The 27,408-nt window shown below is 36.9% G+C and overlaps 1 protein-coding gene across 4 annotated transcripts in view; it reads right to left on the bottom strand.

Moving 5' to 3' along the window:
* LOC106869862 (sodium/potassium/calcium exchanger 4) overlaps positions 1-27,408 on the bottom strand; it is a 197,954-nt gene that overhangs the window by 36,746 nt on the left and 133,800 nt on the right. For all 4 annotated transcript variants that reach the window (XM_089360055.1, XM_089360059.1, XM_089360056.1 and 1 more), the window contains 5 exons: positions 26,587-26,738; positions 14,307-14,391; positions 11,495-11,598; positions 5,277-5,351; positions 2,573-2,652 (listed from right to left, as the gene is read on the bottom strand). In XM_089360055.1, coding sequence (XP_089216181.1) covers positions 2,573-2,652; positions 5,277-5,351; positions 11,495-11,598; positions 14,307-14,391; positions 26,587-26,738 — 496 coding nt within the window. The remainder of the gene's footprint in view (positions 1-2,572; positions 2,653-5,276; positions 5,352-11,494; positions 11,599-14,306; positions 14,392-26,586; positions 26,739-27,408) is intronic.

Raw genomic sequence — 27,408 nt, 5'->3', positions numbered from 1 at the left:
TGTAATAAGCACCATTCAAGCGTGGGTCAATGCCAGTGATGCCTGACTGGCTCCTTGTGCTGGTGGCATGTAAAAAGCACCAACTGAACATGGTCAATGCCAGTGCCACTTGACTGGCTCCCATACTGGTGACACATAAAAAGCACCCACTACACTCTCAGAGTGGTTGGTGTCAGGAAGGACATCCAGCTGTAGAAACCTTCCAAGATCAGATTGGTGCCTGGCGCAGCCTACTGACTTGCCAGCTCCCAGTCAAACCGTCCAACCCACGCCAGCATGGAAAACGGACATTAAACGATGATGATGATGTTTATGACTAAACTGTTGTTTTGCATCTGAAATGTGTGTATGTGTGCATATATGAGGGAAAGTTTAAAATTATCTGCACTTTTGCTATAACATATCTTTATTATTGTCACACTTCCTTCTGTGCATGCATACTTATAGTTGGTACTATTGTGGTTATGTGATCGGAGTTTGAGCCTGGTTGCATCATTTTCCTTTCTGGTTTTACAGTGTAAGCATGGCCACTTCACTAGCAATGTTCACCAAAGAAGAACAAAGAGCAGTGATCAGAGAGATGGTAATGGTGAACTGGTTCACCGTTATCATCTCTTGAGCTTGTTGAACCTTCTTGTCAGTGGTGGAGGTTGATGGGTGGTCTGCTCCCTCTTCATGCATTGCAGTTGTCTGGCCACTTTTAAACTTCTTGATCCGCTCATACACACTTGTATGCAGTAGTGCACTGTTCCTGTATTGTACAAAAAGCCTCTGATGAATTTCAGTACCTGACATACCTTCCAACCAGAGAAATCAGATCACTGCTCTATGTTCTTCTTTGGTGCACATTACTAGTGGAGCGGCCATGCTTACACTGTAAAGCCAGAAAGGAAAATGGCACGATCAGGCTCAAACTTCGATCATGTGACCACAATAGTACCAACTATAAGAACACATGTGCAGGACGTAGCCTGACAATAATAAAGATATGTTATGATGAAAGTGTAGATAATTTTTTGACTTCCCGTTGTATGTATATAGGAGTGAATTGCTGTATTGAATCTGAAATGTGTGTATATATGTGTGAGTATGTATCAATCATATGTATGTATGTATGCGTGAATGTGAATTGTTTCCCAGCCACATGGTTCTAGGTTTAATCTCACTGTGTGGCACCGCACCTTGGACGAGTGTCTTCTGCTATAGTCTCGGGCTGACCAAAGCCTTGCAAGTGGATTTCATAGATAGAACTTGAAAGAAGTTCATCGGATATATATGTGTGTGTGAAACAAGTAAAAGATAAACCTGTTGTACTGAGTCTGAAACATGTACATATAATCTATAATCTTTTATTTCTCTTTTTTCTTCCCATTCTTCATCTCCTTATTCCCTCCCTTCTGTCCTCTATGTCATCATTTCATTAATCTATACCCTTCTCATTTTCCCTATTTGTCTCTGATGATGGAATATCCCATACACTGGGATATCTCAGAAACACCTGGAATTTATTTTCCAATAATAATAATAATAATAATAATAATAATAATAATAATGCATATGACTTGAGATGTTTGCCTTGCTTTAATGCTTGTTGTCCTCTTTAACAATTACACACACACACACACACACACACACACACACACACACACACACACACACACACACACACACACACACACACACAGAGGCAAATAATTCCCAATAGAAAAGCTGTATGTACTCAAAGAGAAGGAAGAGAAGGGACACTGGGTAGCTACAAAGCATTTCTGATACTACATTCTATGCATTCAGTACCCTTTTGAAACATTTGATAGGGGAACAAATACAAACACAAAGGCACACACATTATATATATATATGGGGGCAGCTGATGAAGGAGATGTTCTCTATGTGGCCTGTGTGTTTTCTGTACTCATTTATCATTTTGTCTACGCTTTGTTTGCAATGTCCTGTACCCAGATATGCATCTATATATACAGGTAGATGTAAGTATGTACATACATGTACATATATATGCATATACTCATTTATTATTTGTATTATATATATATATATATATATATATATATATATATATATATATATATATATATATATACATATATAAAACGGTCTGAGCAGTTTGAAAGAGAGAAGGGTTGGTGAAGAGGAAGAGAGAGAGAGAGAGAGAGAGAGAGAGAGAGAGAGAGAGAGAGAGTGAGAGTGAGAGAGAGAGATATGACAGACTGACAGAAAGGAAAGAAAGAGAGAAATCAACGATCAAGATCACAACTGTAGACTCCAATCTAGTTCAACTCTATATACATGTTTATCTGTGTTTTTGTTGTTGTTGTTGTTGTTGTTGTTGTTGTTATTGTTCCAGTCATACATTCTCCATTACCACTGTTGTCTGCTCTTAGCTTCTATAAAGTATTTGACTTTGTGCCTCCTTCAACAATCATTTATCAATAAAAACCGTTCCTACATTATTTATTTGACTGCAGTAGTTTCCTGTTTAGAAATTTGTAGTTATTCATTTAAAACAGGCTAAAAATAAAATCAAAAGAAATAAATATAAAATGAATTTACACACCTCATTAAAATTATGTAAACAGCGTACAGAATTAGCATTATTAGAGATTCATACCAGGTTACCACACCATCCAGTACAACCTGAAAAAACATTGCTATAATCCATTAAAGTTTCATGAAATACAGTCGACAATATGTGTACCTATATGTCTTCATGTGTGTTTGTATTTTCAGGGATATATATACATATATATATATATATATATATATATATATATATATATATATATATATATATATATGTGTGTATGTATGTATGTATGTATGTATTTGTTGAAATTTTGGAAAAAAAAAGACGATGAAGACAGGTGTAAGAACAACAAGTAAGTGTTTTAATTTGATGCTCGGGAAAATGAAAAAGTCTTTTACATTTCAAGCCTACGCTCTTCAGCAGAAAGGAATAAGAGAAAAATAAACAGAAAGAGAAGGAAAAAAAGCAGTGTAGAGTGAAGAAACTGTAATAAATATTCTTGTTTCTTCATCCAGTAGCAAAATTAGTTAGTGTAACTGCCACTTCTTTAATGACATCAAGTATTCTGCCACTCCAATCCCTGAATTATATGTAGTTTGTTGTTCTGTTAAGTAAGATCAGCAAATTTCAAATAAAACAAATGATGTGCTCAGAGCATTGAGATTGCTTGGAGACACAAGGCATGTTATGAAAACCTACCTAACCATATGTTTTAATGGCAAGAAACTATTAGTAGTTCTTATTTTAATAGTGTACATTAAATTATATATATATATATAAATTGCTTGGATCTTAATGATCAAATTATTAGATCTGTAGCTTCCACCATTATTTGGCTAGCAGTGTAGAATGAAGAAACTGTAATAGATATTCCTATTTCTTCATCCAGTAACAAGATTAATTAGTGTAACTGCAACTTGTTTAATGACATCAAGTATTCTGCAAGTCCAATCCCTTTGTTGTCAGCAGAGACAGGAGCTCTCTAAACTTTGCCCAGCCTAATCCTATTCTGACAGCTGTGCTCTCAGAGCATCCACCACTACTGACATAATCACATAGGTAACGGAAGCTATCTACTATCTCTAGCTTACCCCCATGGCAGTTGATGGAGTCTATTTTCTGCACATTTTCAGAGTTTATTGTACCTGTACATCTACTACACACAAAAGCTATTTTCCCTGTTAACCTTCCTCTAATATTGCTGCACCTTTTATGCGTCTAAAGCTTACACTGGGTGCATTTTACAGAGTTACTACCTACACCTTTTCTACAAATCGAGCAGGGCCATCTACCTGAAGGGACTTGTGATTTGTCTGCCTTCCTACTTACTAAGACTTTGGTTTTTGCTAGGTTTTTGCTAATGAAATAGTAAATTTGATTCATGATAATATTTTGCAGGAACATAGTAAGGTAATGCTTTATTACAAGAGGAGAAATGGAAATTCTAAAGAAGCAATGAAATATCTTTTATTTTTTCTACTTTCATCTTATATATTATCTTTGAACATGAAATCTGTCAAATCTTTCAGTGGAAAGTAAAACATCATTATTCAATATTTTTGAACTTGGAACCTTCAGGAAGGTGTCATCACCACGAGAAAAATACATTAATTTACCATCCATGTTGTTCAAGCATAATTTCTAATGAATCAGCAATATTTCAATCCAAATAAGCAGCTATTCTTTTTATGCTAAATTATTCAGGACTTTACTTAATTAATATGCATAATTTTTCTGTGTTAGATTAAACGCTATCAAAGCTCATGCAACAATAAGGTTTTCATCCAAATATTTTTTTAATTTCATCAATTTTCATATGAATTTTAAGTTTATGTAGTGGTTGCATATTTCTAGAAGAAATCCTATAGTTTACATAATGCCTTAAATTTTTTCAAACCTACAAAATAAACTGCGAATTATGATGATTATGAACTTTCCTTTTTCTCTTTTTAAATCCTTGGATTCATGAGGTCCGTTACCTTGTTTTCATGGTGTATAGATGACCAAGATCATTTTTATCCCCCACTGAACAGGATGCTGGTCTGTCGCAGGGTTCAATGCCAGCAATTTTGAGTGGGTAGGCAAGTCAGTTACATTGACTTTACTCTTTTACTCTTTTACTCTTTTACACTTTTACTCTTTTACTTGTTTCAGTCATTTGACTGTGGCCATGCTGGAGCACCGCCTTTAGTCGAGCAAATCGACCCCAGGACTTATTCTTTGTAAGCCAAGTACTTATTCTATCAGTCACTTTTGCCGAACCGCTAAGTTACGGGGACGCAAACACACCAGCATCGGTTGTCAAGCAATGTTGGGGGGACAAACACAGACACACAAACATAATTATTATTATTTTGATTATTATTGTTCAGGTCACTGCTTGGAATTGAACTCGGAATATTGGGGTTAGTAGCCCGCGCTCTTAACCACTATGCCATATGCCCGGTACATTATTTTATCAACCCGGAAAGGATGAAAGGCAAAGTTTAACCTTGGCAAGATTTGAACCCAGAATGTAAAAAGCCAGAAGAAATGCTGCAAAGCAATTTTGTCCAATATACTAACAGTCCTGCCAACTCACCACCTTATCGTTATTACTACATTGTGTAAAATAAAGCAACATTTAAAGCAGTATTTCATATATTAAACATTAAAAATGACATGAAACAAATGAAAGAACTGAAAAGTTATACTTATAACAAGAATTATTTTAATTGAAATGTTTATTACTCACCAAAACTAAAATAACAACAGCAAAAGAATAGTAAATGGAATCTCTGCATAGGGGCCACCATGATAAGGATACAGCCTAAAAGTAATAAAACTTCTCAGCATAAGTCATTAGTTGCTATAAATCTTTAAAAAATATGAAAGTTTGCATGCTTAAATTGCAGTATAGAGAAAAGACAAAAAACCATTACCAGTTTTAAGGAGTGATATATACAGAAGTATGTGTAAGAGTGTGTTTGTATGCATGTATGTATGTCTCTTCTGCATTTAATCATTTAAATTCTTCCTTTGGAGAAGGAGCAGGTTTCCAGCAATGATACAAAACTCCAGCTTTGGAATGTAGAAAATGAAAACAATGTCACATTTTAAACCTGAGAAAAATCTTGCATAGATTTACTGTTCCACTTACAGATTGTATTTGTAATGTGCGAATCGGTTGATTTCTTTTTCTGAAAATCCAAGCTTGTCAAGACTGACAGTTAGGCATTTACTTACAAAACCAAATGCTCCAATTATTATTGGTATAAATGTAAATTTGTAATCTGGATATAGAAGCAGTTGTCCATAGTTAACTTCTTTCTCTTTGATTTTTAAAGAGATATTCATATCAGCAGGACAGCTGAACTCTGTGATGGTACATACATTTTCTTGTCTGTCCGAAACAACAATATCCAGCCTGTTATTTTTATACTTGATGGATGCTTTGATGGGAACGTTCCACCAGTATTCTATGTGCTGGTATTTGTGTACATATTCAATAACAGGGGTATTCTCTATACATATATATGTATGTATGTATGTATGCATGTATGTATGTATGTATGTATGTATGTATGTATGTATGTATGTATGTATGTATGTACACATGAATAAGTGTGTGTGGGGGTGTTAAAGGTGCATGGCTTAGTGGTTATGGTGTTCAGCTTAAAATTGTAAGGTCATCAGTTCAATTCCCCGTGGCATGTTGTGTCCTTAAGTAAGATACTTTGTTTCATGTTGTTGCTCCAGTTCACTCAGCTGGCAAAAATTAGTTGTACCTGTAATTCAAAAGGGTCAGCCTCATCACATTCTGTGTTGTGTTGAATCTCCTTGAGAACTATGTTAAGGGTATGCATGTCTGTGAAATACTCAGCCACTTGTATGTTAATTTCATGAGCAGGTTGTTTCATTAATTGGATTGATATATATATATATATATATATTGGGTCATTCAATAAATAATGCGGTTTTTTTTTCAATTGCATAAAGTAAAAGTCAGTGGGGGACAGGATAGACTACCTGTATCAACTTCCTATAGAAGCAGGTAGTAATATTACCTTGTACTTATTCTTAGTGCTACTTTTGAAGAGTGGAGTTCGATTTTAACAGTTATTTTTTCAAAGCTATAATGGAAGTGACAAAGGAGTATATTCAGCATATTTTGCATTATGAATTCAATAAAGGCAACAATGCAATGGAAAGTGTGAGGAATATTAATGCAGTATATGGGGATTGTACAATGAGTGTAAGCCAGTGTCAACAGTGGTTCCAGAAATTCCAAGCCAGAAACTATAGCCTAGAAGATGATCCTAGATCTGTAGAACTTGACAAGGATGTCCTGCAAACCCTGTTGAGAAGCTTGGATTTAGTCATTCAACCATTCATCGACACCTGCATGCTATCGGAAAAGTCAGGAAATTGGGTCAACGGGTTCCTCACAAACTTTCCGAATCTAATCGCATACAGAGAGTGAATGCCTGCTCTTCTTTGCAGTCACATTTCATGAACTAAACTCATGAATTCGGTTTTGGACTGAATAGTGACTAGTGACGAGAAATGGGTTCTCTATAAAAATGTCAAGCACCGAAGGCAGTGGGTAAGGAAAGGAGAAACACTGGCACCTCAGACTTAAGAAAATCTTCACCCACATAAGGTGTTGTTATCTGTTTGGTGGGATATGAAAGGTTTAGTCCACTTTAAACTTTTAAACCCAAACCAAATGATAACAAAGGAGATCTACTGTGAGTAGCTTGAGCAGCATAAGTCAGCACTAGAAAAAAAACGACCATGTTTGGTTTCAAGATGAAAGATGTTCTTCCATCAGAATAATGCTCAGCCACATACAGCGAGGATGACATTGGAAAGTCAGGAGCAGCTTGAATGGGAAGCAATGTGCCACTCATTATATTCACAAGACATTTCCCCATCTGATGAGAAGTATTATATGTCACAGACAAGTGAATTTTGGATGAGGGGCCTAGCAAGTCTACCAGATAGATGGAAGAGCATTATAGAAAATGAAGGGGAGTATATTTGTTTATCTTAATTTTGAAAAATAAGAGTATGAAAAAAAAAACACATTATTTATGGGATGACCCAATACTATGTCATTACGTAAAATATTTCACCTCTACCTTAAAACTGGTTTTCAACTTCCACATCAAATATTTTAACAATTTGCTAATAAATGAATATATATATGCAGGAAATATATATATGCAGGAAATATATATATGCTGGCATGGGTTGGGTGGTTTGACAGATTCTGGCAAGGCTGGGAGCCACACCAGGTTCTATAGTCTGTTTTAATTGTAGAAACCATGCCAAAACAGACCATGGGACCTGGTGCAGCTCCTGGCCTTGCCAGCTCCTGTCAAACCATCCAACTCATGCCAGCATGGAGAACCAGATGTTAAATGATGATGATGATGATGATGATGATGATGATGATGATGATGATGAAATATTGGTGCTTAAATGAAACAAAGGTTTTTACAGATATATATGAATAAAAGTATAGATTTTTTTTAATGATATGATCTGCAAACAGGCAGAGAGACCTGAAGCAAATTTGGAGGAAAGAGGACATGTCATTCATTAATGAGGTCATGAATGGTGACAAAAAGACTGACAAACTTTGTTGATTGATTGACTGATTAGTTAATTGGTTAAATGTTAATAAACTGATGATTAATATTTAATAATAAAAGTAGTGAAATAGAACCAGTGCATGTGTTTATCATTGACACAATGATCCTCTCAAGATACATGTGCAAAAATTTCGTGAAATATATAAAAACTGTGAATGCATGCAGATAAAATGTGAATTCTTATGAATATCATACACGCACGCATACACACGCACCCCCCCCCCCCCCACACACACACACACAAGCGCTCATGTTGCTAAACATCAGTTATTCATGTTAGATCCAGACATAATTAAATATACCTTAAATGAATTATTTTGTTTCTTAATATGTCCAAAACAGAACCTCTGAAGGGATGTTTTACTGTATTTAATTTAGTTCTTCACAAATCAAATTTTATCCCTCTATTGCTTTAAAGTAGTTATTAATAAGTCTATGGAGGCGCAATGGCCCAGTGGTTAGAGCAGTGGATTCGCGGTCATAGGATCGTGGTTTCGATTCCCAGACCAGGTGCTGTGAGTATTTATTGAGTGAAAACACCTAAAGCTCCACGAGGCCCCGGCATGGGATGGTGACAAACCCTGCTGTACTCTTTCACCACAACTTTCTCTCACTCTTACTTCCTGTTTCTGTTGTGCCTGTAATTCAAAGGGTCAGCCTTGTCACACTGTGTCACGCTGAATATCCCTGAGAACTACGTTAAGGGTACACATGTCTGTGGAGTGCTCAGCCAGTTGCACGTTAATTTCACAAGCAGGCTGTTCCGTTGATTGAATCAACTGGAACTCACGACGTCGTAAGCGACGGAGTGCCAACAACAACAAATCCTTATATATCAGTTTATCAGCCATGTCTGTCCCCTTGAAATAGTGTTGGATAGTGTTGAAGGATATGAAAGTATGACGGAGGTGCAGGAACAGGTGCCTTGCTGAAGAGGTGAATACATGGCATACCCAGCTGGAAAGAGAGGAAGATGGTAAGGGGCTGCCCTTTGAGGCATGATGTAACAAAATGTGAAATGTGAAAAGGATTGACCAAAATACAGTTGAGCATGAAGGCACACGGCTCAGTGGTTAGAGCATCGAGCTTACGATTGTGAGGTTGTGAGTTTGAATCCCGGACCGGGCTGTGTGTTGTGTTCTTGAACAAGATACTTTATTTCACTTTGCTCCAGTTCACTCAGATGTAGAAATGAGTTGCGATGTCACTGGTGCCAAGCTGTGTTGGCCTTGTCTTTCCCTTTGATAACATCGGTGGCGTGGAGAGGGGAGGCCGGTATGCATGGGTGACTGCTGGTCTTCCATGAACAACCTTGCCTGGACTTGTGCCTGGGAGGCTAACTTTCTAGGTGCAGTCCCATGGTCAGTCATAACCGAAGGGAGTCTCAGCAGTATGTGGTTAAGATCCAGCACAAGGCCTGTCCTTTTTGCAGTGTGGCTTGTGTGCTTCGGAGACCCTGCAAACTATGTCAGTAGAGCACAAGCTCCCAATAGGGCCTCTCATTACTGGACAGGGCACAGGAAAGAGGTCAAACTAATATGGATCACCTCTTCTCAGAGGTAAAATTGGGTTTGTATAGGGCCACCACCCCTACCTAGAAAAAAAGAAAAGTTACTGAATTATTGATAATATTTCAAAGCCAAACAGAACTGAGAGAGACAGGCTTTCCCTCAGTGAAACATATGAGGTGGTGCTGCAAAATCCAAAAGAAAAGAAAAAAGAACAGGGATCCAACTGGAAAGAAGCAGTGGAGGAAAGTTACTGATGGTTTATGTCACCTGGGCCAAAGGGAGTAAAGGGCTTAAGAAGTATGGATTTAGCCCTTTAGCCTTCACATTATTCTGTCAAAAGTAATGCTTGTTTATTTACATTGTTTTGAAATTAATTATGCATTATTTTGTAGCTATGAAATTTTGATGATGTAACTCTTTTACTCTTTTACTTGTTTCAGTCATTTGACTGCGGCCATGCTGGAGCACCGCCTTTAGTCGAGCAAATCGACCCCAGGACTTATTCTTTGGAAGCCTAATACTTATTCTATCAGTCTCTTTTGCCGAACCGCTAAGTTACAGGGATGTAAACACACCAGCATCGGTTGTCAAGCGATGTTGGGGGACAGATACAGACACACAAACATATACACATACATATATACATATATATATATATATATATATATATATATATATATATATATATATATATATATACATATATACGATAGGCTTCTTTCAGTTTCCGTCTACCAAATCCACTCAAAAGCCTTTGGTCGGCCCGAGGCTATAGTAGAAGACATTTGCCCAAGGTGCTACGCAGTGGGAATGAACCTGGAACCATGTGGTTGGTAAGCAAGCTACTTACCACACAGCCACTCCTACGCCTAACTGTTAATTTTTTTTTAAGATGACATTGTAGGCTAGGTGTGAGAAACCACCCGGACATGACTGGTTAAAATGTTAAAAGATTAAATAGATTTGATGAGTCCAGAAAAGAAGTACAAAAAATGGAAGAGAATTTAGGAAAAACAATCATCAAAAAAAGTTAGAATCTAAGTTTTCAATAAAAGAACAAGTGACCATGGCTTTTAGGCAGCATTGAAAAGCTGACAGACAGAAAGTGGAATGGTTGCTAAAGTATGATACAACATCTGTGGCAAAGACAAGGAGACTAAATAAAACGAGTGAATTGAATAATTTTTTGGTATTCAGATGTAATATAGGTCTATCATTGGGGAAACTTTTAAGTACTGTAAAGAAGAGCATGAAACTGCTGAGAGACATCCTTAGGTATCATCATCATCTTATTGATCTCATTTAACATCAGCCTTTCCATGGAATTTTTTGAAGCAAATTTTCTACAGCTTGATGCCCTTCCAGTCACAAACCTTTTGTTTTCTCCAAGGTTAGATGTTTTTACAGAAGACTAGAAGCAAACAGCTGCTTTTATGAAGAAGATGCTCATTTACAACTATCATGTGATGTCTGGACAAGGGAATACATACATACATTGATGAAAATATAACAATAATGTTAATACAATAAAACAATACTATACTTATTCTGACCCTGTTCTTAAGCATCATTATATTTTAAACTATTGCTAAACTATTTATGCATTTTCCTCCCAAGTCAAAACTGAAGAAATATGTTACATTTTTATTTTACAAGCAAATGTTTTATAGCTATGTCATTGTTTCAAATGAGTTTTTCAGTTTAAATATGTCAAATTAATATATAACTAAACATGTATTTTTAGCTATCAATATATGCATAAATTATAATATTTACCGGGGAAATTTTTGAAAACCAATTACCTGCATAGTTACAAGTCCACATAAACCAATCACAAAAAGTATATTAAATACAGCTGATCCAACAATTGTCCCGACTCCAACATCTCCTTTTGTTACAAACACACCTAAAAGAAATAAAAACCTGTTGAATTATATTACAAAAAGATGTGCTTTAAATGAATGTACCTCAAAAAGTTAAACTAAATTCCTCTGATTTAACTATTCTTTGAATAAAATTATTTAATAGCATTGCTAGTCTTGAATAATTCAACATGTCAAGAACTGAAAATTATCTGGAAAAATAAGAAAATCTTGTGAAGTTAATTTTATTGTAAAACCTGTTTTACTGAATTTTACTGAATTACAGTTTTACTAAATACAATTCTATTTGAAAACTGCTTTAAAAAGCGTTTGCACTTCTTGTTTAGTATATTTGTATAAAATTCTTCTATTCACCATTCAGAGAGTCAAAAACTGAGTAGAATAACCGGTCGTTAATGTTGGTTTCAAATTTTGGCACAATGCCAGCAATTTCAGGGTGAGGTTAGGTTGATAACATCAACCCATGTTCAACTGGTACTTATTTTATTGACTCTTAAAAAATTGAAAGGTAAAATCAACCTTAATGAAATTTGAACTTAGAACATAAAGACAGATGAAATGCCACTGAGCATTTTGCTCAGCATGCTAATGATACTGCCAGCTTGCTGCCTTAATTGGTTAGTAATATTAACATATGAACAAAAGTGACAAGCTGGTAGAATCATTGCCATGCTGGACTAAATGCTTAGTGACATTTTGTCCGTCTCTATATTCTGAATTCAAATTCTACCAAGGTCAACTTTGCCTTTCATCTTTTTGAGGTTGATGGAATAAGTACCAGGTGGACACTGGGTCGATGTAATTGCTGGCCTTGTGCCATAATTTGAAACCATTATTAATATGTAAACTTGATTTTAAGAAATATCAACCTATTCATTTTATATTTAACTGTTTCCTGTAACACAGTTTGAAAAGTGAGGATATAAAGTTGAGATAAAAATTAAAAAAAAAATTTTACTGATGTTGATGAATATTTAATATCAAAAAGTGAACACTTTCAAATTATGTTCCTTCATTAGATGTGTTATGATGGCATTTAGTAATCTTAGATTGTAAATGGAAACATAGATTGTGAATAAGGTTAAACATCTACCTCCATGAACCCAATTGCTTCATTTAATTTAATGTTGTCTTTTAATTCCCTTGAGATATTTCATAAAGATCTTAAGATACAAAAGTCCATAACATTATAGAGTAAGGATATGGAATCTGCAGACAGTTATTCATTCTACTTGACTACAACTGAAAACCAAAAACTGAGTATCAGATAAAGAGCAAAGACCCAAAGTATTAAGTTCTTCACTTTTCATGGAAACTGAATATATCATTTCTACTCTAGGCACAAGGTCCGAAATTTTGGGAGAGGGAGACAGTCGATTAGATCGACCCCGGTATGTAACTGGTACTTAATTTATCAACCCCGAAAGGATGAAAGGCAGAGTCGACATTAGCAGAATTTGAACCCAGAACGTAAAGACAGACGAAATACTGCTAAGCATTTCGCCCGGCGTGATAAAGTTTCTGCCAGCTCATCGCCTTCTAAACTAAACACTTCTATGAACTTTCATAGCATTATAGTTCTTTACAAGGTTTTCAGGAGTCAGAAAGAGCAGGTATTTTCCTTATGAATGCCAAAAGCACATGGCAAAGTTTCTTTGTTAAAATGTCAAGTAATTTTGTAAGGCTTTTGCTAGTGTAGCTATCACATAAGTTTTCACTTGTCAATAGAGAAACAATTTGTTTTAGGACCTCTACAGGTCAAATGATACAAGTTTAGTTTATCCAATGCATTAAGTTAGTATAATCTATGTTTGCAGTCTTGTAAAAGTTTTTATTTCTAGCCTGTTAAATAAATTAAGTGACTCTGTATCTGGCAAGAGTCTTTCTGTGGTTAATTAACTGCTAAAAACTGTAACCAAATGTCTTTCAAGTCACACACTGTACCTTAAAATAAGGACACTTTGGTTACTATAACCCTTGACACATTAAGTCTGAAGAAACAAACTGAAAGGTCATGGTTGGAACACTTTTGGTAATAACTAAGGATGACCTGGAGTTAAATAACAGCAATTATTCTTGCCTTAGAAGTTTAACTCAAGGAAAATGTGCTTTTTGTCCAGCTATTTCAAAATATGATTAATGTTATACTTAAATAATACATTTTATACACTAACATTAACACTTTTTATCATATATTAAGCTAATTATCTGCTACTCTATAACATATTTTAATATCTACAAACATAATGCAGCCACCATAATTCATACATTCTTAAGCAATACAAATCTAGTGCAGTTCCTTACTATAACTTGTCAGATTCCAGCAGAATACATCAGACAAATATCAAAAAATACATTTTCATTGCTATTAACATATGTATATATAAAGTTGCCAAATATGACTGATCAGAATTAAACAATACACAGCAAATATTTATTCTTTCTGTTTATAGTTCTTCAATTCCAACAACCAAAATGTTGTTTTATTGAGGTGCCACTGCAATATTGTGCCAAAAATTTATAATTCAATCTGGAATTTCATTTCCATTGTAAGTCTCTTCTACTTTAATATTCCAATGATTTGTCCCTGATTTGTGACTGTTGTGAAGTTGCTGCCCAAAACAATGTTATGTAATTTATGGAAAGGTGATCAATAATAGGATTTGATTATTTCAGATTATCAATACCTAATAGTGAAAAAATTAAAAAAAGGAAAAGAAAATCATCTCACCAATTATCGATGTGAATAATTCTGGAGCGGAACTTCCAGCAGCCATAAATGTGGCACCAGCAACATCTTCTCCAAAGCCAAGAGTCTGAAAATAATATTACAGTAATACATAATACTGGAATCAACAATATAACAGTAATTTTACATTTAGAAAAGAAAACAATAAAATCTTCAAATATTGAGTAAGTATGACAGTAAGACTGTATGACAATACAAATTAGAGAATATTCACATGTTCTTATGTAACACATTTCTTTAGTCTATATTTTACCATGAGTAAGTCTTTCAAGTGGTGCTATGTTCTTCATGTAAGTTCTCCCTCTTCTTTTCCCTTGTTTGTCAATGTTGGTAATTTCAACTCTCACTTCAGATAATTTGCAAGCCCTTGAGAATGCAACATATAGCTGACCATGGCCGAATACAGGTTCAGGCAAGAACAGCCCCACTTTATCAAATGTCTGCTCTTGTGATTTATTGATAGTCATTGCATATGACAGACAAATGGGGAACTAATTTCTTTCTAAAGTGAATGACAAGTTTAGGATGCACATGTATTAAGTGATAGGTGATATAAAAAAGCTTAGTTCAATTTAAAAATATTACTTTTCACTATGCCGTCACCATCTCCACATCACATTTTAGTAATGATCAAATTTTTGTAGAAAATGGCCAAAGGTACTGGGGTGACTGTGTGGTATGAAGTTTGTTTTCCAGCCACATGGTTCCAGGTTCAGTTCCACTGTGTGGCACTTTGGGCATGTGTCTTCTTCTATAGCTTCAAATCAACCAAAGCTTTTCTTAGAGCTTTTAAAGACAAATAGAATTTTAAAAATCCTTTACTTGAAAAACAAGTAAGGACTAGTTGCAGGAAGGGCATCCAGCTGCAGGACAATGTCTCAGTATTATGTATTCATACACCAGGCAAAATGCTTAGTGGCATTTCATCCGTTTTTACATTCTGAATTCAAATTCCACCAAGGTCAACTTTGCCTTTCATCTTTTTGAGGTCGATAAAATAAGTACCAGCTGAACACTGGGATCAAGGTAATTGATTTACCCCTTCCCTGAAATTACTGGCCTTGTGTCAAAATTTGAAACCAATATTATTTATTCAGGTCATCCAAATTAACATTAAAAAAATATGAAAGTAAAATGAATAAAAGAATAAAGTAAATGTATCACATTAGTCTATCACTCAACAGTCATATCCTTCACTCAACAAAATCATCGCAATTTAACATCCCATTTTCCATGCTGGCATAGGTTTCTTGGTTCAAAGTGAACAGACGAGACAGAGGTCTGTGTCAAGATCCAATGTCTGCTTTGGCATGGTTTCGACATCTGGATATCCTTCCTAATGTGGAGGCACAATGGCCCAGTGGTGAGGGCAGAGGACTCGTGGTCGTAGGATCATGGTTTCGATTCCCAGACCGGGCGTTGTGAGTGTTTATTGAGCGAAAACATGACAGAGGGACAGAAACAGGTGTTTTGCTGTAGGTGAGATGCATGGTTGCCCCAGTTGGAAAAAAGAGAAGATGATAGTGAAGGTGTGTTGGAGGTACCTTAAATTTACAAGAAGGTGGATGTTAGAGAAGGCGAAAATTATTTACCAATTTATCTTTTTAGCTAAGCTTGGGATTCTCAACCTCTCCACACTTTAAAATTCAATTAAAGAATTAAATTTATATTTTCAGTTAACTGAGGTAGTAATACTTCTCTCACTAAATGTCTTCTCCAAAATTTAGGCATTAAAAAAAAAAATTTTATGAAAACAACCAATTCTTTCTCTATTAGGTTTAACTGCAATTTCATGACAATTTGAAGAGAATTAGTAACTAATGCTAAATGGGTGAATAAAATTTAATGTACAAACTAATCCAAAGGAGACTTAGTTCCTTTTGTTAAGATAAGAGTACTAATAAAAAGCTATTTACATATGAAACAGAGAATTAAGTGTGAGTCATGCGGAGGAAAACACAGTTCCATTATTGGTTGACAAAAGATTTTGATGAGAGTAGTAACACATTAAAATTGATGAGTTAATCAATAAAAAGACCTAAATCTATATGATAAATCAATAAATAGCTAACTTTATGAACATTGCTACAGTATACATGATATTTAAATTTTACTTTTATGTTTAAATGTATAATAATTAACTAATTTTTGTCTTGATTAACGGTGCAACTACCTTTGGCATGACACCAACATTTATTTTTAATAGAGTTCTTAATTAGTAATTAGCAGTAGGTGATGTTTGAGAAACCAACACGAGGAAAAAGTTGCATGAATAATGTTGTGATATATTAATGATGTTATTGATTAACATTAATATTAATATTAAAAATATTGATTTCTTTTCATAAGGCATGAAGCCAATTTTGAAGGTGAACTGCTAATATTCAATTAAATCAACTACGATATGTTAGTGCAGTTATTTTATCAACTTACAATCATGTAAAAGGCAAAGGCAAGCTCAATGAATTAAAACTTAAAACATAAAAAGACTTTTATTATTTCATGTTTATATAAAATCTTAGCGTATTTTTATGCTTTTTTAATTCAATCTTGTATTATTTCTCATATCAATTAAGCATCATCATCATCATCATCTCCACTACTACTACCATTATCATCTCTACCGTTACCATCACCATCACCACTACTACCATCTCCACCACCATCATCATCTCTATCACCATCATAACCACTGCTGTCACCGCCACCACCGCCACCACCACCGCCACCACCACCACTGCCACTGCCACCAACACCACCGCCGCCGCCACCGCCGCCACCGCCGCCACCACCACCAAAACAAAACGAATAAGAATACACTTGGAGTCATAAATACTGGTTATCTGTCATGCAATTTAAAGTTTAAATTGCACTTGATAAATGCACACACACACACACACACATACACAAAACACATATATATATGTATGTAGATATATATGTATGTATGTATATGTATATATATATATATATATATATATATATATATATATAAAATATATAGTTTTAGGGAAAATAACCAATTTTCAAGAACTCATCGATGAAAATCCACTATCACATATAGAAAAATTAATAATTAAAAGCACAATAAATGAGTATAATATAAAGTAAAGTAAATATCATAAGATAAATATAATATAATATAATATAATATAATAAATATATTTATTATATTTATCTTATGATATTTACTTTACTTTATATTATACTCATTTATTGTGCTTTTAATTATTAATTTTTCTATATGTGATAGTGGATTTTCATCGATGAGTTCTTGAAAATTGGTTATTTTCCCTAAAACTATATATTTTATATATACTTTATCTATAAGGCTCAATTTAATTTTAATTTTTTATAAATTGATTTTAATTGAGTTTTTTACCTGTAATTTTGGATTTTGTCCCTAATATTATTATTATATATATATATATATATATAACAGGAACTCGGAAATTTTTTTAGTATTATTCACCATTATACATGTTTTATTTGCTTTTCCAATGTCCAGTTTTGTTATATAACTCAGCAAACAATATTTCCAGAATGTTCAACTCTAATATGCACCTCACATCAATACAACAATGACAACAACTGCATATCATCATCATCATCATCATCATCATCATCATCATCATTATCATCATGATTTAAAGCCCGTTTTCTATGCTGGCATGGGTTGGATGGTTTGACTGAGAACTGGTAAGCTGGGAAGCTGCACTGGGTTTCAGTCTGATTTGGCATGATTTCTACAGCTGGATGCCCTTCCTACCACCAACCACTCCAAGTGTGTAGTGGGTGCTTTTTACATGCCACCGGCATGGGTACCAGTTATGAAACATCAGCTTTGACCATGACCATGATCTCACTTGGCTTGACAGGTCTTCTCAAGCACAGTATATTGCCAAAGGTCTCGATCACTTGTCACTGCCTCCGTGAGGCCCAAAGTTTGAAGGATGGTTTTTACATGCCACTGGCACTGGTACCAGGTATGCAACACTGGCATCAGCCATAACTATGATTTCACTTGGCTTGACAAGTCTTCTCAAGCACAGCATATCACCCAACATTCGAAGGGTGCTTTTTATGTGTCAGTTATGTAACACTGGCATTGGCTATGACTGCGATTTCACTTGGCTTCACTTGATCTTCTCAAGCATGGCATAACATCAAAGTTCTCGGTCATTTGTCATGGCCTCCATGAGGCCCAATATTTGAAGGTCATGCTTCATCAGCTCATCCTATATCTTCCTGGGGCTACCTCTTCAGCAGATTCCCACCAGAGTTAGAGATTGGCACTTCTTCACACCACTGTTCTCATCCATACACTTTGCATGACCATAGCAGCACAGTCAATCCCTCTTGTGCACCACATCTGATGCCTCTTATGCCCAACTTTTCTCTCAAGATGCTTACACTCTGTCGTACATGTACACTGACATTGTACATCCAGTGAAGCATATGAGCTTCATTTCTTTCAAGCCTTCGGCATGTCCTCAGTAGTCACTGCCTATGTTTCACTGCTGCGTAGCATGGCTGTTTGCACACAGGCATCGTACAATCTGCCTTTCATCTGAGGGAGAAATCCTTTGTTACCATACTGGATTATAATACTGGAACTAGCGGATGATTTTACCTTACCTACATTACAAAAACACACACACACACACACACACACACACACACACACACACACACACACACACATCCATCTTCTCTGCCTACAATTCCTTTAGGCACCTTCTTCATAGAGTCCTATCAGAAGCAACCATCATTAAATTTTCCTGCTGGATTCTGAACTGACTCAATGGATATCATCCAACCATCTCCTTCTTGGCCTACTTCTAGGTCTCCTGCTGGTTGGCTTGGCTTGAAGAATCCGTCTTGTGGTTCTTTCTTGTGATATTCCAACCACATGTCTGTAGTAACGGAAATGTGACCTCTCAATGCAGGAAAGTGGCTCCAAACTCACAACAGATTCGTTTTGACCATGAAATTTGAAAACAAACTAATCAGCATGGCCACAGTCTAATGACTCAAACAAGTAAAAGATAAACTATAAAGGAAAGCCAGCCAATTTGCTTATCAAGTTAAGCAACTTATTGTATGAAGACAGAATTAAGGTTTTTAATTTCTCCTCACTGCTCCATAAATGGGAAAGCGGAGGTGTATTGTATTCTCTTGTTACTGGTTAAAAATCCTCAATGCTGAGAAATGGCTCAACCTGGAGAGATTCCCAGCTCTCTGAACAACACACCCTATCAAGTAACATTACTCTAGAGATCCTTCAGAGGAACTCCATTTTGGCTGTTTGTATTTGTGATCGGATGAAGCAGTCATGGTTCAACATTCATGACCATAGGTGAGAAAAGGCACAAAAACTGAATTGAAGATAACAAACTTTGGCTTTCAATATGGGTGTTGGATTTTTAGAGGGATACACATTGTCACCTCTTCTTTTCCTAATTTTTATGAAATGGATTGACATGCGCAGCCATTGTGAGAATGGTATCCCATTTAATAGATGTAGGAATGGTTGGCTGATGCTTGCAGTTGACATGGTTTTATTTGGCTCATCAGAAGGTGATTTACATATACTTAATGGATTTTGGGCAAAATGCTGGAAGGCAAGGATGAGATTTAATTTTGCAAAGACTGAGACATTGGTCCTATTAAAAAGTCATCCCCATGCACTCTACCTGTCAGTAGAACACCACTGAGACAAGTGAAGATGTTTAAGTATCTCAGGGCCATATTCATGAGTGATGGGAAGTAGGGAGCTGAATTGGCATTTTATATCATCATCATTATTTATTGTCCGTTTTCCATGCTGGCATGGGTTGGATGGTTTAAGAGGAGCTGGTAGGGCCAGGGGCCCCACTAAGTTCCATAGTCAGTTTTGACATAGTTTCTATAGCTGGATGCCTTTCCTAACACAAACCACTTTTCAGAGTATACTGGGTGCTTTTTACATGGCACCCAAACCAGTGCTTTTTACGTGGCACCATCACCAGTTTTTTTAACATGGCACCATCACCAGAGTTTTTTATGTGGCACCATCACCAGTGTTTTTTATATGGCATGCTTTTTTATGTTGTACCAACAACAGTGCTTTATATGTGGTCACAGCACCAGTATCAATTCTGGTGTAGTGGAAGGGTCTTCTCAGTGGGACTGAACCAGTAACTACACCATTGGGGAGAGCAAGGTTCTAAACCACACAACTGTCCCCCTTTCCACACACACGCTCGTATGTATGTATGTATGTATGTATGTATGTATGCATGTACGTATGTAGGTATGTATGTATGCATGCATGTATGTATGCATGCATGTATGTATGTATGCATGCATGTATGTATGCATGTGCCCTCCAGCCATCTGAGTCTATATGTATCAGTCAGGTACAAGGGTTGGTTCTTCCATACTTACTTTCTTTTTCTGTCTGTCTGTTTCTGTCTTTGTCTCTGTCTGTCTGTCTGTCTGTCTCTCTCTCTCTCTCTCTCTCTCTCTCTCTTTCTCCCTCTATTTCTCAGAATATTTTATACTATTTCAGCCCCTAACAGTTGGTGACACTCTACAGGTAAGAGAAGCTCACCCTACAAGGCCCAACAGGAACCCACAACAGAATATTTCTCTCACATCTAGGATAATGATGGAATTCCTTTTGCTACGATATTGAGGATTCCAGTTGATTCGATCAATGGAACAGCCTGCTCATGAAAATAACGTACAAGTGGCTGAGCACTCCACAGACACACATAATCTTAACATAGTTTTCAGAAAGATTGAGCGTGATATAGAATGTGACAAGGCTGGCCCTTTGAAATACAGTTACAATTAATTTTTGCCAGCTGAGTGGATTAGAACAACATGAAATAAAGTGTCTTGCTCAAGGACACAACATGCTGCCAAGAAATGAACTCACGACCTAACGATCCTGAGTCGAATACCCTTAACCATTAAGCCACACGCTTTCAGTATTACTTCTACAAACACTGACAACCTGGATCATGCCCAGAGAAGGTCCACTCAGCTGTTTGGCACACCATCACTAACAGACATGCTCCAGCCTCTAACCCACAAGTATGCTATTTCCTTTCTCTGTCTTTTCTATCACTATTACAATGGTCTCTTATCTCCAGAGCTGGTTGGGCTTCAAACCCCACAACTCAAGCATTTTACAGTTACTTCTTGTTTCTCCATATTTCATCAACCTTGGTTCATCCAACACATTTTTCCATATAGTAGCCACCACTTGCAGTTCTTTTCCCCCATAACATATTCTCCCTGGAATCTACTCCGCCCTCATCTCTCCTTCCCTCACCTCTCATACAACGTCGCTCTGAAACAATTCAAACAAAACATCAACATCAATCACATGAATCTCAGAGGGCTTGCGATGGTCAATGGGCCCTGTCCCTTTCTTCAGACTTAGCAAGTGTTAAAAAAACAATAACAAAACCTTCATACATCTCTCTTCTCCAGTTTTTACTTAATCGCCAGCTATTCCAGCTTGAAGAACTGCGTACGATAAAGCAGCTAGTAATGTCCCTCACAAAGAAATTCGAAGTGATCACCTTTTTACATAGTCCCAGTTACCACCCTTGCCAACGAATCTAGCCTCAGCAGAGTTATCACCCCTGCACCTTTCAGCACCAACAACTTGCAGTCATCCATTATATTACACTATTTGGCATATCCGATATTAACCACACCGTATGCCTACTTCCTTCTAAACATAATATATATGGAGCCGGGTTCGATCCCTCTGCGTGACATCAAAGGCAGAATATCTTCTGCTATATATATAGCCCCGCTCGACCACAGCCTTGTGAGTGAATTTGGTTGACGGAAACTAAAAAAAAGCCCGTCGTGTGTGTGTGTGTGTGTGTGTGTGTGTGTGTGTGTGTGTGTGTGTGTGTGTGTGTGTGTGTGTTTGTGTGTGTGTGTTCCCCACCACCGCTTGACAAACTGTATTGGTGTGTTTGTTGAGGAATTTGTTCTATGATCAGACACTCTTCATATATATATAAACCGTTTATTTTACAACCAAAAGGACAATAAAGACAATATACAGACACTTATGACATACTATGTCATATCAACAATTAAAATTTCAAATTTAAAAGGACACATCCCTTAGTGGATTGGATTCTCAATCCCTAACTCTCTTGGAGTATATATATATATATATATATATATATATAAAGAGAGAGAGAGAGGGGGGAGAAAGAGAGAGAGACAGTGAGAGAAAGTAGGGCGTGCGTTAGGGTGGGTGGTGAAGTAAGTGGGTGTGGTTTGATGTGAAGGTGGGGTTAAGAGAGGGTTGTGTGATGTCTCTGTGGCTGTTTAATCTATATGTAGATGGTGTGGTGAGAGAGGTGAGCGCTAGAACCTTTGGGAGCCCAAATAGTGGGAGAAAATGGAGAGAAATGGCAGGTAAGTCAGTTATTGTTTGCTGATGATACAGCACTGGTAGCGGATTCGGAAGAGCAACTGAGGAGACTGGTGGTAGAGTTTGGAAGAGTGTGTGAGAGGAGGAAACTGAAAGTGAATGTCGCTAAGAGTAAGGTGATGAGATGTTCAAGAGATGGAATGGCTGGTAGGGTGAATGTGAGTATAAATGGTGAGATGTTAGAGTAGGTGAGCGTTTTTAAGTATCTGGGATCACATGTGATGGTGGGTGGTAGGGTGGTGGTGGTTGAGGGAGTGGGATATAGATTGAGGGAGGGGAGTAAGATACTTGGAGTTGTGAAAGGTATGCTGAGAGATAAAGGGTTGAGTATGAAAGCGAAATGAGGTGTGTATGAGAGTGTGATTGTGCCGACAATGTTATATGGTGCAGAGACGTGGGGTCTGAGAAAGGCGGAAAGGAGGCGACCAGATGTGTTTGAGATGAGTTGTTTGAGGGTTAGGTGTGACACAGACGGATAGGGTGAGAAATGAGTAGGTGCAAAGGCAAACAGGAATGAATGAAAATCTAACAACCAGAACGGACAGACTAATATAGAGGTGGTTTGGCCACATGGAGAGGATGGATGGGGAGCAGATGGTAAGGGTGGTGAGGAAGTTAGAACCAGAGGCAGACGTCGGTTTGTGTGGATGGATGGAATGCGAAAAGCATTGGTGGTTAGGGGTGTTGGAGTGAGAGCTGACTGAGAGAGAGAGAGAGAGAGATAGGGGGAGGTGGAGAGGCAGAGAGAGAGAGAGAGAGAGAGAGAAAGTGCGCCGCATTTGTAGAAGTTACTTAAGAGACACTGTGTGGATGTTCAGAATGGGTCTGTCCGAGAGGCTAGAGTAATCTGTGCAAATGTCTTGAACAGTTTAACGGCAAAGTGGAGGTGCATGTCGCCCAGCCGCCTTTGATACCTTGCGATTAATTGAGCAGCAAAACGGGGTTTTTTTTATAGAGGACAGGAAGAACAGTCTAGAAAACCATATCACGCCACAGCTTCGCGCAAATTGTTCAATTATTAGACCGATTACGTGAAACTAAGCAGTTCACTCGTGGTGTGTGACCGGTTATCCTGCGGCAAGATTTTGAATCACCGCTTCGCTAGTTTTGTGACATTACTTTTTGACACTGGATGCATACACTCACAGACGTGCATGTGTGGACAAGAATATACATATATAGAGAGAAAGAGAGAAACAGAGAGAGAGAGAGAGAGAGAGAGAGAGAGAGAGAGAGAGAGAGAGAGAGAGAGATGGAGGAAATATTGGCTTCAAATTTTGGTACAAGGCCAATAATTTGGTTGGAGCGGGGTAAGTCAATTACATCAACCCCAGTACTCAAAAGGTATTTATTTTAACGACCTCCGAAAGGATGAAAGGCAAAGTAGATCTTGGCAGAATTTGAACACAGAACGTAAAGACAGACGAGATGTTGTTAAGCACTTTGTCAGGTGTGCTAAAGGATTCGGCTAGCTCACCGGCTCGGACACAAGAAATATCAAAATGAAACATTAAAACGTCTGACTGTGAAATAAGTTAGCATTGAACCAGCAATGCCAAGCAGGCGGTACCAAAACGAGTGTTATTTCTTTACTACCCACAAGGGGCTACACACAGAGGGGGACAAACACGGGCAGACAAACGGATTAAGTCGATTATATCAACCCCAGTGCGTAACTGGTACTTATTTAATCGACCCCGAAAGGATGAAAGGCAAAGTCGATCTCGGCGGAATTTGAACTCAGAACGTAGCGGCAGACGAAATACCGCTAAACATTTCGCCCGGCGTGCTAACGTTTCTGCCAGCTCACCGCCTTTTGACCAAAACGAGTGTACCAAATCTTTTCATACCCATAGAAGCTGAAGCATCTTTATAAATCTTGGCCTCTTGAAATAACATATCAGCTAATCCTGCAGTAAACGTCTTTCTATTAATAGGTTGAAAAACAGACATATGTCTATTGACATGTCTATACAAAAATGGGAAAATACCATAACTTTGAATTAGAATTAGTTAAGAAGAGGCATTTATTGCAACATGTGTGGTGAAAGGTCAACAGCCAGGCTAAGAAATCATCTTCGCTTTTCAGTATATTAACCAGTACACTCCCCCACCTCCCCCCCACACACACAAACACACACAGACACACATGCACACACACGCGCACACGCAGAGACTGTATTCGTAAGTGCATTACATAAGTTTATATTGTAAAAGTCATAATCATTGTTTATAAATACGCGTGCGCGCACACACACATATATAGATAGAAAAGAAGAGAGAGAGAGAGAGAGAGAAAGTGAAAGAGAGTGAGAAAGTGAGTAAAAGAAAAAGTGAGTGAGAGAGTGAATGAGAGAGAGATTACAATTTATTAATTGAACATAATTGACATAAGCACTTGCTCTCTCCTCGTACGGAGAGAAAGAAATATGCTTCACACACATAAACAGAGAGCGGGGGAGAATAAGAAAGGGGAGAGAGAAAGAGAAAGGGAGAGAGAAAGAGAAAGGGAGAGAGAGAGAGAGGGAGGCGGAGGGAACATTGGTTTCAAATTTTGAAATACATATATATATATATATATATATATATATATATATATGTATATATAGTAGTCCACTTAGTGGTCTCTTTATATATATATATATATATATATATATATATATAGAGAGAGAGAGAGAGAGAGAGAGAGAGAGAGTGAGAGAGTCAACAGATGAGATCCAGAGATGCTCAATACAGCAATACAGAAAACAGTTGCGCACAAATGATTTGAAGTTACACTCGGAAATCTTTACCGAGTACTAAGTCCGTGGGGGTAAAGAACGGCTATAAGAGGAATCCATGTGAGCAGATATAATGATGCAACTGAACAAATAAAATCGTTTGGGCTAGAGAGACAAAGACTGAAGATATTCAGACGATGAACATTCCTGTATGAATATATAAATATTTATATATTAACAGCAGATTTACACAGAGTGCAAAGATACAGAAAACTAAGAGTAGAAGGTATGGTATTACAGGCCCGACAGCTGTTTCTGGGGCTCGGAATTACGTAATAATGTCGGCAGATGTAGTTTGCAAAAGGTCAAGAATATGCACCCAGTGATGGATGTACATAAACATTAGGTGAATCCGGCCACTGTCATCAAGGTGGAGAGATTGGTATCTAGATTCTGGGCTTTTTGCGAACTGCATCTACCAATATTATTACGTAACTTCGAGCCCCCAGAAACAGATGTCGGACCTGAAATAACATATTTCCTCCCCTTAGTTTTCTGTGTCTTTGCCTTCTGTGTAAATCTGCTCTGTTGATATATAAATATCTATATATTTATATATGAATACTCATCGTCTGAATATCTCCGGTCTTTGTCTTGCCTCTATTGACATGTATATATATGTATGTATATTTTATGTATCTAGCCCGGGAGGTCTTACTTTATTTCCACCATTATCTATCTCTCTCTCTCTCTCTCTCTCTCTCTCTCTCTCTCTATATATATATATATATATATATATATATATATATATATATATATATAAAACCATTTCTCAAGCTAAAAATGTTCGAATGAGCTATCATTAGATAGATTTGTAATTTAACACAGGAAATGAGTGAATTAGATAATAATTCTTATCTCTACTTGCATAATTTAACTTTGTGTGCATGTGTGGGCGTGCACGTGTGTATGTATCTATGCGTCTATGTGTGTGTGTATGCATGTGTGTATATATGGTATTCAAATATGATACAAAAATGTTAGCGTCATATTTAACGCAACAGAAATCAGCAGAAAATTTACTTACCTGACATATTTTGTCAAGAGATGTCACAAAATATTCATCGCATACGATTGATAATGCATAAAACATATATAAACCCAAAATAAAATGCAAAACCATAGCACCATGATATCGCTGTTCATTTGTGAATAAGTCCGGTGGAAATTCTTTATAGGCTAAAAACAGAGAAGGAAAATAGCTTTGTTTTAAAATTCAGCATAAAATTTTACATCTATAATTATATTTATGCATAAAAGATTGTTTGTTATTAAGATTGAAAAGCAGTTAAAGTGAACAACAGTGGTCCTTGTAAATTTCTGCATTAATTCTTCTTTTTTTTTTTTGTTGGATAGTTCAGATGTAGGAACATGCACTGCTGCATTCACCATTTGTTGGTATATTCCTGGGTCCTCCCGAGTGACCCGTTGAAAAGAGTCCCAGTAAGCACCCACCTCCGCAAGACACCTCCTCATCTACCATGACCATGTGGTCGACCAACACAAGCCATCAACCCAACAAGGTGCTTGGTGAAGGGAACACGGTAAGCAGGGTCTAACTCGGTAAATCGAGCAACATGGCCAAACAGTCTGAGCTGGCGCTCCCAAATCATGCAAGTAACAAGATGTACCCTAGATTCTGAGTAGAGTTGGATAGTAAGAATAAATTCTTGGTTTGGTTCCTTGATTTTGGTTAGATAACAACTGTTTTAAAATAATGGGGGTTCAGTAAAATAAAGCGATAATCATGTTCTATGGACGCGAATGTTTCTTGAGGCCTGTTTTGCTTCGTGCCACAAAACTACAATGATAGGTAAAGTTTCCATTTAGAGGAGTAGCGTTTTGTCAG

Source organism: Octopus bimaculoides, chromosome 11, assembly GCF_046866305.1.
Source record: "Octopus bimaculoides isolate indiv1 chromosome 11, ASM4686630v1, whole genome shotgun sequence".
NCBI lineage: Eukaryota > Metazoa > Mollusca > Cephalopoda > Octopoda > Octopodidae > Octopus > Octopus bimaculoides.
This window is presented reverse-complemented; position numbering and strand designations above follow the sequence as displayed.